This window comes from Mastomys coucha, unplaced genomic scaffold (assembly GCF_008632895.1).
Source record: "Mastomys coucha isolate ucsf_1 unplaced genomic scaffold, UCSF_Mcou_1 pScaffold6, whole genome shotgun sequence".
NCBI lineage: Eukaryota > Metazoa > Chordata > Mammalia > Rodentia > Muridae > Mastomys > Mastomys coucha.
Window position 1 is genome coordinate 112,932,314 of NW_022196912.1, and position 13,245 is coordinate 112,945,558.

Consider the following 13,245-nt stretch of genomic DNA (forward strand, 5'->3'; position numbering starts at 1 on the left):
TCCTCCTCCTCCTCCTCCTCCTCCTCCTCCTTCTTTAAGACTTATTTTATTTATAAGAGTACACTGTAGCTGTCTTTAGACACACACCAGAAGAAGGCATCAGATCCCATTAGCCACCATGTGGTTGCTGGGAATTGAACTCAGAACCTCTGGAAGAAGAGTCAATGCTCTTAACCACTGAGCCATTTCCCCAGTCCTCACGTTGCTTCTTAAGTGAGAGCAGAAAGTAGTAAATGCTCACTCACTGTCAGCCAGCTTTCTTCTTGGTGTGCAGTCTGGGACCTCAGCCCATGGAGCCAACCGTATTTAGGATGGGACTTTCCCACCTCAGTTTACCTAATTCTGAAAGTTGCTCACGGACATGACCAGAGAATATGTCTCCAAGGTGACCCTGTCAAGTTGACCAGCAATTCAAACTATCACAGAGGCACACTGCTGGAGCTGGAGTTGACTCTGAAGAGTACTGTTGTGTCTGGACAGCGGCTCTCCATATCTGAGTCCTCGTATGTGCTTTGAAGGGAGGCACAGAAGAGAATGTGAGTTTGATCCTTTAGAGCCTGGAGCAGTACTGAATTTTAAGAGGGACCCAGAGGAATTGGCACTTGTGTGCTAAGCTTATCCTTTGGTGACCTTATATCTCACAGAGCTCCAAAGAGGGCAAGGTCTTATGATTAGCCCCAAAACTGCCCCAAAAGGAGTATCATCACGTTTCTCTAAGATGGTAGGAAAGGCTGCATGACCTGTTTGCTCAGGATTCTGCACACGAATCATTTCTTTAGGAGCAAGTCCAGGGCTTCTGACTCTAGAGCAAGGTCTGGTATTTTCTGTCTGTTTCTGTGACTGCCCAGAAAAATAATTCAGTAGACTACATGAATATAATGTGTGGTTCCCTATCTAGAGAAATTAATTTAAGCATACAGAAATGTAATTTAGAGAGACTCCAAGTCAAAGCTTACAGTGTTTTTTTTTTTTCTTTTTAAATTAAAGTATTGCCCTAACTTTAAATTAAAGTCTCTCTGCATCCTCTGTTTCCCTCCCTTGCTATCATCTCACACACTCGGCATAGTGCACACTCTCGGCTCAGGGTGACCAGGTTCAGATGAATTCGGTATTTACTTTGTGAAAATGGTAATATACCTATATGCCTGTATACCTATATAACCACTGATATGTAGTTAATAACCAAAAATATTAGCTCTTGTTTCTATTTAGCTAATATCAAATCAAATACACAGAGAAAATATAGTCTTTATGTGGGAATAAGCAAAGGGAATTGCAGTGTGGAGCACATGTGACATTGAAACCATGGGATGGGGTAAATGGCCAAATGAGGAATGTTACATAAGTTATTTTGAAGCAGTAATCCTTGGCCACAGGATTAATAACAAGGGCATTCAAGGATCTGTAACAAACATGGTCTTTCTGTGTGAGATTTCAGTGGCCGTTGGCTGAGGGTGTACTTCCCAGCGGTCTTTCCGACTGTTCTTATTATGAGGTATATATTCATGAGATCCCCCAACCTGCCTGACTTCCATCGCACCTCGACCTAAGCAACTTTATTTTGATTCTGATCACTTTTGTCCTAGAGATAATTGCATGTGATATCCTGTTATTGAATATTTCTCTGAAAGGATTGTGGGTAATCTAGAAAGCATTTGTGAGGACTGTGTCCAGGGAAATGGGCGGAGGGATGACATTGAATCAGTGTCATTCACATGTTCCAGAATAACCTCCCCTCTCTCAGACTTCCTTCTTATACCCATGTCTCCTGCTTGATCCTCTCCTTTCCACCTAAGTCCATGAGTACAGCATCTGACACATTATGTTATGATTTATTTAATTTTGTAGATTCCCCTGTAGAGCATCTTGTCAGGTGCCAGGACTGCCAAGAACAGGCTGTGGAATGAACGTGTTCTCTGTCTCACACCGTTTTAGGCCTCGCTTCTTGTTTTCAATCCACATTTCCCACCCACATAACCGGCTCCCGTTCTCGGTCACCCTTCTCTCTAGACCTCTCATTTCTTCTCTGACCTCCTTATTGTTTTCATATCTGCTCATCACCTGCACAGTCACACATACATTCCCAGGGGTTGGAGGAATAAGACAGATCACAGAGTTCTTCATCAGTGAGCAGAACCCCGTGAGGCTTGAATGGTGGCTTCTGTTTGGGCCACTGGAGGAATCTAACTACTGCTGGGAGAATAGCAAACATCCAGCCTTTGCTTTGTGTTTCCTTTAGCTGCTTGCCTCTCTTTGTCAAACACTGTCTACAGTTGCCCGTTGTTGGTCTTTCCCACTCAGTGCAATATTGATCCTACCCTATAGCTATTCTGAACTTGATTTAGTTTTTTACTTCTTGAGATTTCAGACATAAATCCAGGTGCATAGTTAGCCTGCACTAGACCACTGAGATGAACGTCTAGCCTCTCATCTGAATGTTACTCTTCAGCCTGCCTTATTATTTGTAGCATTTAGAAAAATTTAAATTCCCGATAAGCTGACAAGAAAGTTCTCTTGGGTCACTGAAACATTTGTACAACTGTGTTGGTTGTTTCTCTCATTGCTGGTACCAAGTACTAACCAGAAGCAACTAAACGGGGCAATGGTTTATTTTGATTCATGGCTCAGAGGAAGGTCGTCCACATGGCAGAGAAGATATACACAGGAGTTATTTGGTCTGTGGCACTAAAGAACCAGAGAAGGGACAATGGCAGTGTTCAGCTAGCTTTTTCTCCTTTTCCTCTTGTATTTAGTCTTGGACCCCATCCCAAATGGCTTGTTGGCAAATGCCTTTACACACTGAGCCATCTCATGGGCTTTGTGTTGACTTCTTTAAACAAGTAATTGAGAGACATTTTCTTTGTACTCTGAATGAGATTAATTCGAGTTTTCTGACAACAGGAAGTAGCATTTTTCTGTGTATATTATGTTTTATGAACCTTTGAAGGCATTTCTGGAAGAAGAGTCCAGTTACTCCATGCAGTTCTGGGGACATGGGTAGAGTACTTCCCATGCAAACATGAAGAAGACCTGCATCCGGTCCTCATGCAGTAAAGGCTTGCTGAGGCAGTGCGTGGGGGTAACCCCAGCACTAGGGTCGGGGCAGAGATAGGTGCAGCTCGGCTTATTGACCAGCCACTCTAGCTGACTTGCAAACTCTAGGTTGTGTGAGAGACCTTGTCTTGAAAAGTACATGAAGAGCGATTAAGGAAGATATTCAAAGTTGGCCTTATAATAATACTCATTAAGACATTTGACTTAAATTGCATGTCTTAAAAATGTTTACAACCTTCTTAATGCTTTCCAGGAACCAGCTCCCGATTTGCCAGTGTCTCAGGTAAAAAGTTAGCTGCAAACTATGGCTTAGAGAGTAGCTTAGTTGCTGTTGCTTATTTGTTACTGAAGATTAGAAAATGTGCTGTAGATCCGCTCATAGTATTAGAAACTTAGCTGCATCTACCAGCTGTTCTGTCCTTTATTGTATAAATAAACTTTTATATTCCTAAAGCTTTTTTTATTTACATGACTAGCCTTGTAAAACTAATGTGAACTGCTTATTAAGGTGTGGGGCTTCAGCAACAATTGCCAAGACAGCTAGGATGACGAGAAGAAGAAACAAGGTGGCAGAATCAGACTTTCGAGGGAGCCTGACTGTCAGCAAGTATCTGCAACACTCTGCAGGACAGAAGCAGTTTTTGACTACATTGGTCCCACTCTGCTTGCTTTCTAACTGACATGGTAGCTCAGACAGGGAGGACAAAGCTGTCCCAGTAAAGAAGGAAGGAAGGAAGGGACAGTGGCCAGATTGCCATGACTAATTGATTAGAGATGACACAGAGAGTGGCCAATTAGGTAAGAAACAAGAGACTGAGTCAGACAGAAGCCCTGGAACGGAAAAGGTTTGGTTAGGGCCTAGCTGTAGAGGATAATAACTAACCAGAGAAGGTTTTAGTCCAGAAGGTTCCTGTTGAATCTGGGGAAAGAGGAGGTAGAGATAGTAGCAAATCAGAGGGCTTAGATGTTGATACGTACATTTGCCCTGCCCAATGAGATGCAGTGCTAGCTACTTAGTATTTAAATGAGTGATTTGGACATCACACAAGGTACCTATGAGCTAGATCCATCCCCCACTTCCTTTGAAGACATTGTGGCGTAATCTATTGATGAGATTAGTACCCTTGTGATGGGCCATCTCTCAATAGTGCCACTAGCTGGAGATAAGTCTTCTCTATACAGAAACATTTGGAATATCTCATAACCAAACCCTAAAAAGGCCTCACAATAACAACATAATATATTGTGCCTAAAATTTCATTTTACAGGCAGACTGTCAAGCAACACAACCAGTTTTTATGATAACCAAAACTATATCAGAAAGATTATTCTCTTGGTTGACTTACTGTATTAATCAAAAATTATTTCTCATATGCCTTCACCTCTTGGCTTTGCATTACTTATTCTTATTACATTAAGAACAGAATACTAAAAGCATATTTTTTCCCAGCAAGTTGAGTTTCTATTTCATAAGTAAAATTGGATTCACCTTATAAAAGGTAGAACACATAAGTCAGTACTTTCTTGATGTCAGCTGGCAGGTGTGAGCCTGAAGGACAGTGCTTCAGCGCTTATCTCAGTAGAGGAATAGAGTGGGTGGCCCCTGGTAGGTTGGCCGTGCTCCAGGGGAGGGACCCATCCCACATGAATGAGGAAAAGAGAAGAGAACATAAAGTCAGGAGGGGGAGGGTCTGAGAAAAAGTGACTATGGTCAACATGCATTATATGAAGTTATCTAAGAATCGCAGAAAAGATATGCAGGGAAATAGACCAGCATGATGATCCCTCGTTTAGATGGGGAGAAACTGTTTATAGAACTTGTAATACAAGTATAGTCACTTGTAATAAGCAACTTTTTAAAAAAGCTGAACATAGCATATAAAAGAAATTTGTAGTTTTATTCAGATTTAAGGGAAAATTAGAGATTACTGTGTGTGCTTGATCATGCTTCCTTTTTTTTTTTTAACATACAGAGGATTTTAGGACTATAAAACATATTCGGCTTATTTCCAAAAAAAATTTTTTTTAAGCCAAAGCCCCATCTGCTGTTTTCATTAAAATCTCAAGAACTGTTCACATTGCTAGGAGTGGTTTTTGAACATACTCTGCTGTATAATCGAGCAGTGATATGTGATTTTCAAGGTCATTTTTTGTAGGACATAATAAAAATCAAGAAGATTAATTTTTCTAAAATGTTAAATCCAATAATGGTCTGAGTATGTATTTTAGTGATAAACACCATGACCAAAAGCAACTTGGAGAGGAAAGGGCTTATTTCCTCTTATATTTCTGGGTGACAGTTCTTCGTTGATGCAAGCCAAGGCAGGAACTCAGGACAGGAGCCTGCAGGCAGGATCTAAAACAGAGGCCATGGAGGGATGCTACTCACTGGCTTGCTCTCCATGGTTTGCTCAATTGTTTTTTATACAGCCCAGGACCACCTGCCCAGGGAAGGCATTGCGTATAAGGTGCTAGGTGCCCATATTAATTATTAATCAAGAAAGTGCCTCCACAGACATGCCCATAGGCCAGTAATCCTCACAGCTCAAACTTTATCAGCTTGAATCACAAACATATTAGTGTCTAACCATAACCTGTCTTTCTTGTTTATCCCAAGATCTCATGTTAACATCACAATATAAAACGTAGCTTAACTTTAAAAAATACCACAGTATTTCAAAACTTTCAACACTTTCAAGTCTATAGTCTCTTTCAAAATTCAAAGTCTATTGACTGCAACATACACTTCCTTATTCTAAGAGGGAGGAAAGAACCAGGACACAGTAACAACCAGACTAAAGTAAAAGCAAACTCCAACAGTGTAAATCACTCAGCGCCCATCATCTAGAATTCACTTATGATCTTTGGAGCTGCAGAGGTCTTCAGTGACCCAACCTCTGTAGCTTTGCCATCACTAACTAGCACACACAGCTTTTCTCATAGGCTCAGGCTAGCTCTACTCCACAGCCCTGTGGTCTCCAATATGCTGGGGCCTCCACTGCAGACTGAGGCTGCGTCTTCACAAAGCCCCTCCTGGCCTCTCCTCAGGGAGACCTGAGTCCTGCCATACGGTACTAACCTCATATTCTCTCCATGATCCCTTCATGCCTTTAAAACCATGATGATGTGTTAGACTCCATGTTGCCAAGCTTGAGATGCAGCCTTCGCCTTCCATGAACCACAGCTTCTGGGTCTGACCCTGAAGAAATGTTTCACAGAAAATTTCATCTCCATGATGCTCCTCTCATATTAACCACAACTGACTTTTCAGCCTCAGACGACCTGCATATATTGTCCCATTGTTCCATTCCACAGATTCTGAATCCAAATGTATCACACAAACCACCCTGATAAGAGTATTTGAACTGACTTAAACTTCACTTTAAATTTCACAAGCCAGGCCTTCATTATCTGCATTTCACCCAGCATTATTGTCCAGCCTTCCACAGAAGGGCCCAATAACCTCTGAGAACTCAGTGGTTTTTCTGGCACAAACTTCCAAAAGCATTCACAGTCCTACCTGAAAAACAATCCAAGGCATAAAATCAACATGGTCAGATCTTTTATAAAGACAGAATTCATAGAGAATAAAAATGTAGATGTTCCTACCTGACTTCTGATATCTTATTTATCGGGGGCAGGGGAGAATGATGGATTCGCTTCCCTCGGTTTGATTAGCTCAGCATAGAAAATTTACATCCTCTTAACATGTAAGAGGTTAGTCGGGGCTAGATATCTAGCATAACAGATTGGACTATAAAATAGTAACAACTAAAAACCAGTTAAAATATGTTCATGGATGGTTAATTCTGTAAATGATGCCTATTATAAAAAACGTGCCTTTTAAAAAGTTTGACTTAGGGCTGGTGAGATGGCTCAGCAGGTAAGAGCACTGACTGCTCTTCCAAAGGTCCTGAGTTCAGATCCCAGCAACCACATGGTGGCTCACAACCATCCATGATGAGATCTGACGCCCTCTTCTGGTTCTTCTGAAGACAGCTACAGTGTATTACTCTGGAGCGAGGGGGGCCGGAGGGGGGCCAGAGCGGAGCAAGCAGAGGTCCTGAGTTCAATTCCCACCAGCCACACGATGGCTCACGACCATCTGTACATTACACATAAAATAAGTAAATAAATAAAGTTTGACTTAATATGAATATGGTGTACCCACCTATAATTCCAGCACTCAGAAGGCTAAATCGGGGTCTAGAGTTCAAGGCCATCCCGGTCTACCTACACCAGGGGGTGGTGGGAGGGTGGGGTGGATAAGGGAGGGAGGCAAATTGGCTGAGAAAGATTTAAGTTATTCCAGATCATGATCCGTAAGCTTCATTGGCTCTTCAGTATCAGAATCAGAATTCCTAAATATCACTGGGTACATGTGCCCTCTGACTGGTCTCTTGGTGTAGACAAATTCTTCAACATTTCAACAACCATTGCGAGTTTCCAAAAACACTGTGAGCCAATTTTTTCCTGGCCACAGAGCCAAAGCCTTCATTATTAGTATTATTATAATCATTGCTTTTAGACAACATTTCGTATTATAGACCTGAACTTGCTATATAGTCAAGGGGAACTCACAAGTGCTGGGATTGTAGTCATGCACCATCGTCCTGGACTTACTTTCTGTTTCCCTCCCTCCCTCCTCCTCCCTTCTTTCCTGCCATCCCTTCTTCCTCTTTCCCTCCCTTCTTTATTTTTTTCCCTTCTTTCAACAGTATTCTATAAAACCAATTTTTTTTCTATCACTTACCACCCCAACCTCCCACAACGCTGCTGTGCTTTGTGATTTAATCCATTAGATGATGATGTGTTCAGGGATGTTAGGATCCATGCTGTGATCTTGTTTCCTACTCAGCGCTAGCCTGAGGTCTTCAATAAAAAGACCAATTGGATAAAGTTGCATGCGTGTCAGGACTTTGCAGGCTTTCTTTGGCTCTCATCTTTTTCTGCTTTGGCTCCCTCGGCTTCCTCCAGCCTTCGTTATACCCAGATTCCTGGTGTATGGAGCCTCTGTCCCTCCCCAGGCTTCCCTGCCTCTACTCCTTGTAGGCCGTAGAGTTAGCTATGCTGCCACTTCTAGACTTGCATTCTTCTCAGATTGTGCATGGACACAGAGCTCATCACTCTTGGCTTTTATTCTGGAAAAAAGCAGAGAGGTCAAGTTTTTCAGTAAAGCAGTCTCATGTGTTTGACAAGAAAGTTAAAAATGTACACCTTCATGATGACCACCTCAGGCTCCAGTAATGCCAGTGGTGTTTTTGGATTAGATTCTTTAATTACCTTTCCTTTCTCCGTCCTTTTCAGCAGGTTCTCTCCTGACCACATTACAAAATGACAGGGCTTGTGTAGTGACTAGAACCAGGGAAATCTTAGCTAATGGATCTTAGCTTAAGTCAACCAACATTTCCTGAACTTCTAATTATGTATAAAAAACTAAAGGTCTGGAAATTTCAGGAGTGCACAAGGTTGAAATGCTTGTATTCTGGGACTAACACAGGCCAAGATGATCACAATATTTGCCAAATAGGGTAAGTGTAGAAGATCAGAAGCATACAGGGGAGACCGTGAGGAAGGTGAGAGGATGCCTGGGGGTTGGAGACCTGGGAGGGCTTCCTGGAAGTCAGGATCCTGAAGCAGAGTGCAGAGTATTCTAACAGGCATGCCTGGCCTTGGTAAACCGTGTAAGATCTCTAATGTTACTTGACCAAATGCTTGCCTTTTCCATGCCTTTTAGGCGGCTTGGATCTTGAAAGCACGAGCGCTGACAGAGATGGTGTACATAGATGAGATTGATGTGGATCAGGAAGGAATTGCTGAAATGATTCTGGATGAAAATGCTATTGCTCAGGTTCCACGTAAGTCAGCTAAAGGAGGAATATACTGCGGAAGAGGAATATGGGTGCACATATCTCTTTATATTTTTTTTTATAAGCACATATGAGATTGCCTTAGAGTCCAGGTCAGGGTCATGATATGAATGGTATTACAGAATGGCCATACTATATGGTGGTTTGCTGGTAATGTATTAGTTGTTAAGATCTTCTTTTCCTTGTTGGCTTGCTAAAATATAAAAATCTAGACAGAAATTTTTACTGGAGATATCTGTATGGAAGCTAATTAACTTTTGGGTCTAGAACCACTGATTTAAACTTTAAGGCATGCCAGTTTTGAATCTTAACGCATCCTCTGCTAATAGGATGGCCTGTTAACTTAGTTCCTTGAGCGTCCGATAAATGGCTTGTACTATATACTAAACGTGCCTTATAGACTCCTTGTGAAGATGATAGCACACATCACATGATATGTGCTCACTTGCTGGATTACAGTCAAGAATGGAGTCATGTTAGAATTCCAAGTGCTTGTGAGAAAACGCCAAGAAAACAAGACAAGAGTCTTGTGACCTCAGTTTCTTCAAACGCAGAATTGTTCTTTATGTTTTCTTGCTCCTCCCAGGGATAGGGGATAGGAGTGAATCTATTTTAGCTGTTGTTATTTATATGGCTCTAAGGAAAAACACATGTAGCTTGTCCTTGTGATTGAGCATCTTACTCATGTGATTCTTCTTATTCTCAGAGTATGAACCGTCTGATGCTCTGAATAAAGTTGGCTATTGCATAGGACTTTAGTGCAATAGCCAACTTTAGGCCTCACTCTCCCAGGTTCATGCCACCAAGTAGAGCAGTAAAACCTCCACTGAAGATGAGTCTCAGACACATTTCCTCAATGCATTTCCTATTAGTTATATTTTCTTTCCCAGGCCAGTAAAGTCTGAAGATTAGATTACTGAGAGTTTCTAAAGATTTGTAAGTAATACATAGATTGATTATTATCACATCTTGTAGGCCCTGGCACATCTTTGAAGCTCCCTGGCATTAACCAGACAGGAGGACCGACTCAAGCTGTCAGGTCTGTATTTTAGTTTCATTCCTGTTTTCAAATCCTGACCAGACCATAGCCTTAATTGATCTTGTTTGTGCTGTAACAACTGTTGATCTCCACAGGCCAATCACTCAAGCTGGAAGACCCATAACGGGTTTCCTTAGGCCCAGCACACAGAGTGGAAGGCCGGGTACAATGGAACAGGCCATCAGAACACCCAGAACTGCCTACACAGCACGACCTATCACTAGCTCATCTGGAAGATTCATCAGACTGGGAACTGTAAGTTCGGTCAGTCTTCCCAGAAGCTCGTATTACCCAAGTAACTTTATGCTGCACTCGTATTGTAGTGGAAAATTAGATGGAAAATTTGAAGTAATTCTTGTTGCTTCAGAATTTCTATAATCCATTATAATCTTTATGTATACGAAACTCTATGTTTTAAGAGGTTTCCAATTTCTTGTTCTCTTTCTTTTCTCTTACAGGCATCCATGCTTACAAGTCCCGATGGACCATTTATAAATTTATCTAGACTGAATTTAACCAAATATTCCCAGAAACCTAAGTTGGCAAAGGTATGTGCTTCAAAAGATTCTAAGTTATGAAGTAATGATAGATGTCATACAATGTGATGATTTTAGTTAGTGTAACATGTAAAGAGATTTTAGTTAGTCTAACATGTAAATAGAAATTTTGTTTGTTTGTTTTTGTTTTTGTTTTGTTTTGTTTTGTTTTGAGACAAGGTTTCTCTGTGTAGCCCTGGCTGTTCTGGAATTCACTCTGTAGGCCAGGCTGGCCTCGAACTCAGAAACCCGCCTGCCTCTGCCTCCCAAGTGCTGGGATTAAAGGAGTGCGCCACCACTGCCCGGCCCTCTAACTTTTTCCTGTGTGCTGTGACATGCATGTGTATGTATGTATACGTGTGTGTGTTCATACACACATAAGTAAGTAAATAAATTAATGTTTTTTAAAAAACTGGGTATGGTAATATGATGGTTAGTTTTAATTATCAGCCAGGCACAATTTAGAATCTCATAAAAGAGAGTCCTAATGAGGAATTACTTAGATCAGGTTGACTTATGGCCATATCTTTATGGGATTGTTTGGCTTGTTAATTGATGTAGGAAGACCCAACGAGCCCATTATGGGCAGCACCATTCCTTAGGCCTAGTGTCTGCAACAGTCTTAGGAGAGGAGATAGCTTGCTGAGAGCAAGAAAGGATCCATGTGTTTTATTTTTTCTCCACTCTTGATTATGATTCCAATGTTTTTAGTTCTTGCCCCCACTTTCCTGCAATAATGCACTTAACCTAAAAACATAAGTCAAAGAAATTCCTTTCTCTCCTAACTTGCTTTTTGTCAGGATATATTATCACATCAACAAGAATGGAACTGGGCTATGTGGCTTGCTGGCCAGCCAGCCAAACCTAATCAGTCAGTGAGCCCCAGGCCAGTGAGAGACTGTGTCCTAAAAAGCAAGGCGAGGTAGAGAGATGGCACAGTGGCTAAGACCACTTGCTACACAGCCATGAGGACTGGAGTTTGGATCCAGCACCTGCAGAATAAGCTAGGTGTCCCACTCACACATGGAACTGCCAGCCATTCTGAGGTGCATGGGGACAGGAGAATGGCTAGGGCTTGGTGGCTTCCATCTTAGTCAAGAGAAACATGAGCCCCAAGTTCAAGGAGAGGAGACTCTGCTCAGAGAAGCAGACAGAGTGATAGTATACAACTCCTGATGCTTTCCTCTGGCCTCCAATGCAAACAGGCATTCCCTCCCCAACCCACCTCCGTCCCACTGCTGCCTTCATGCACAAACACACGCACAAATATATCTTTGAAAAAGAAACAAAGGTGGGTGTGCTTGATTAGGAACAGCAGCTGATGTTGTCCTCTGACTGGCTTCCACGTATTTATACACAAGCCCCTAAAAGAAAAATGAAATAAAATAAAACCCCAAATCCCTTGGGGAAATAGCTTGGAATAAGTCACACTGGAAAGAGGAAATGGGAGCTGTGATCAGGATGTAAAGTAAATAAAACAAACAAACAAACAGAGACCAGAGGGGATGGCTTTAAAAATTAATCTGTAATCTGGGTGATGGTGGCATGTGCCAGCACTGGGGAGGCAGAGGCAGGCAGATTTCTGGGTTCAAGGCTAGCCTGGTCTACAAAGTGAGTTCTAGGACAGCCAGTATTACACAGAGAAACCTTGTTTCAAAAAAGAAAAAGCCAACCAAACAAACAAAAAAAATTAAGCAGAAAATTCTATTTAACATTTATATTCCATGTCATTTCAAAAGGAATATCCAATTTCTCATGTGTCAAAATTAAGTAATAATCTTTATAGTATAGAGTATGTAAATTTAGTGAACTGGTGATATATATATATATATTCAAGAAATAAGGTAATTTATTCTGTCTTGTTCTAATAAAATGATATATATAACATGAAGAAAAAATGTTCATCTCTTTGAACTTCCCAGTTTATTATCTGTACAAACAAGAGCCCATTATGAGTTGGAGGATTTTAAAATGGGCTATTATGACAAATGACAGTCACATTTATTATTTACCAGTTTCTACCACTTTAGAATATCCTGGGTATTTGAGTCAACTAAGTTTTGAGTTTTTATATAACAATAGCTATTCAGATGAAACTGAGTGCACTTTGACATTTTTCCTTCCCAGGCTTTATTTGAATATATTTTCCACCATGAAAACGATGTTAAGATGGTAAGTGATAAGTTCACATTATTTTCTCTCATTGTTATTCTCTAGACTTTGGGGCTTCAGATTTTAGAATGTTCTATTTCTTTCCTTAAAAACAAATGGAATTATTAAAAATTGGAGGAACTGAAAGTTTCAGTTTCAGTGAAGACACTTGTATAAATACAGAAATGATAAGAGTTATTATGCCTGGTTTACAGATTATGCAGCTCTTGTTAGAGTATAAGATAACTGAGAATACCAAATGCCTGTTAAAATGCATTCTTTATGCTAATAGTGTAACTGGCCCATCCTTCTTCAGACTGCAGCTTATGAGCATGCATTTCTGCCTTTTTCTGCTCCTCTTGCCCATGAAGGCTTTAAATACACAGAAGTAGAAAGAATAATATAAAGAGTCCATGATACTCACCACTTAGCTTTAATAGTCAGTTTTCATAGTAACTTCTCAGTAATGAATTTTAAGGTTATATGCATGTGGCTTTCCAAATTTGTTCCAGTTTATATAAGCTGCTATGTAAATGAAAAAAAAAAAAGTCTCACGTCAAAATAAGACAATCCTATACCTTTTTTTTTTTTTTTT

At 40.9% G+C, this 13,245-nt stretch overlaps 1 protein-coding gene across 5 annotated transcripts in view; it reads left to right on the forward strand.

Moving 5' to 3' along the window:
• Nucleotides 1–13,245, forward strand: part of Ttc8 (tetratricopeptide repeat domain 8) — a 54,291-nt gene that overhangs the window by 5,278 nt on the left and 35,768 nt on the right. For 2 of the 5 annotated variants that reach the window (XM_031355643.1, XM_031355641.1), the window contains exons 2-6: nucleotides 8,792–8,912; nucleotides 9,900–9,963; nucleotides 10,059–10,218; nucleotides 10,422–10,511; nucleotides 12,627–12,671. In XM_031355643.1, the coding sequence (XP_031211503.1) occupies nucleotides 8,792–8,912; nucleotides 9,900–9,963; nucleotides 10,059–10,218; nucleotides 10,422–10,511; nucleotides 12,627–12,671 (480 nt within the window). Of the gene's footprint in view, nucleotides 1–8,791; nucleotides 8,913–9,899; nucleotides 9,964–10,058; nucleotides 10,228–10,421; nucleotides 10,512–12,626; nucleotides 12,672–13,245 lie in introns of all 5 variants that reach the window. The other 3 variants (XM_031355640.1, XM_031355642.1, XM_031355644.1) reach the window with 2 other exon arrangements.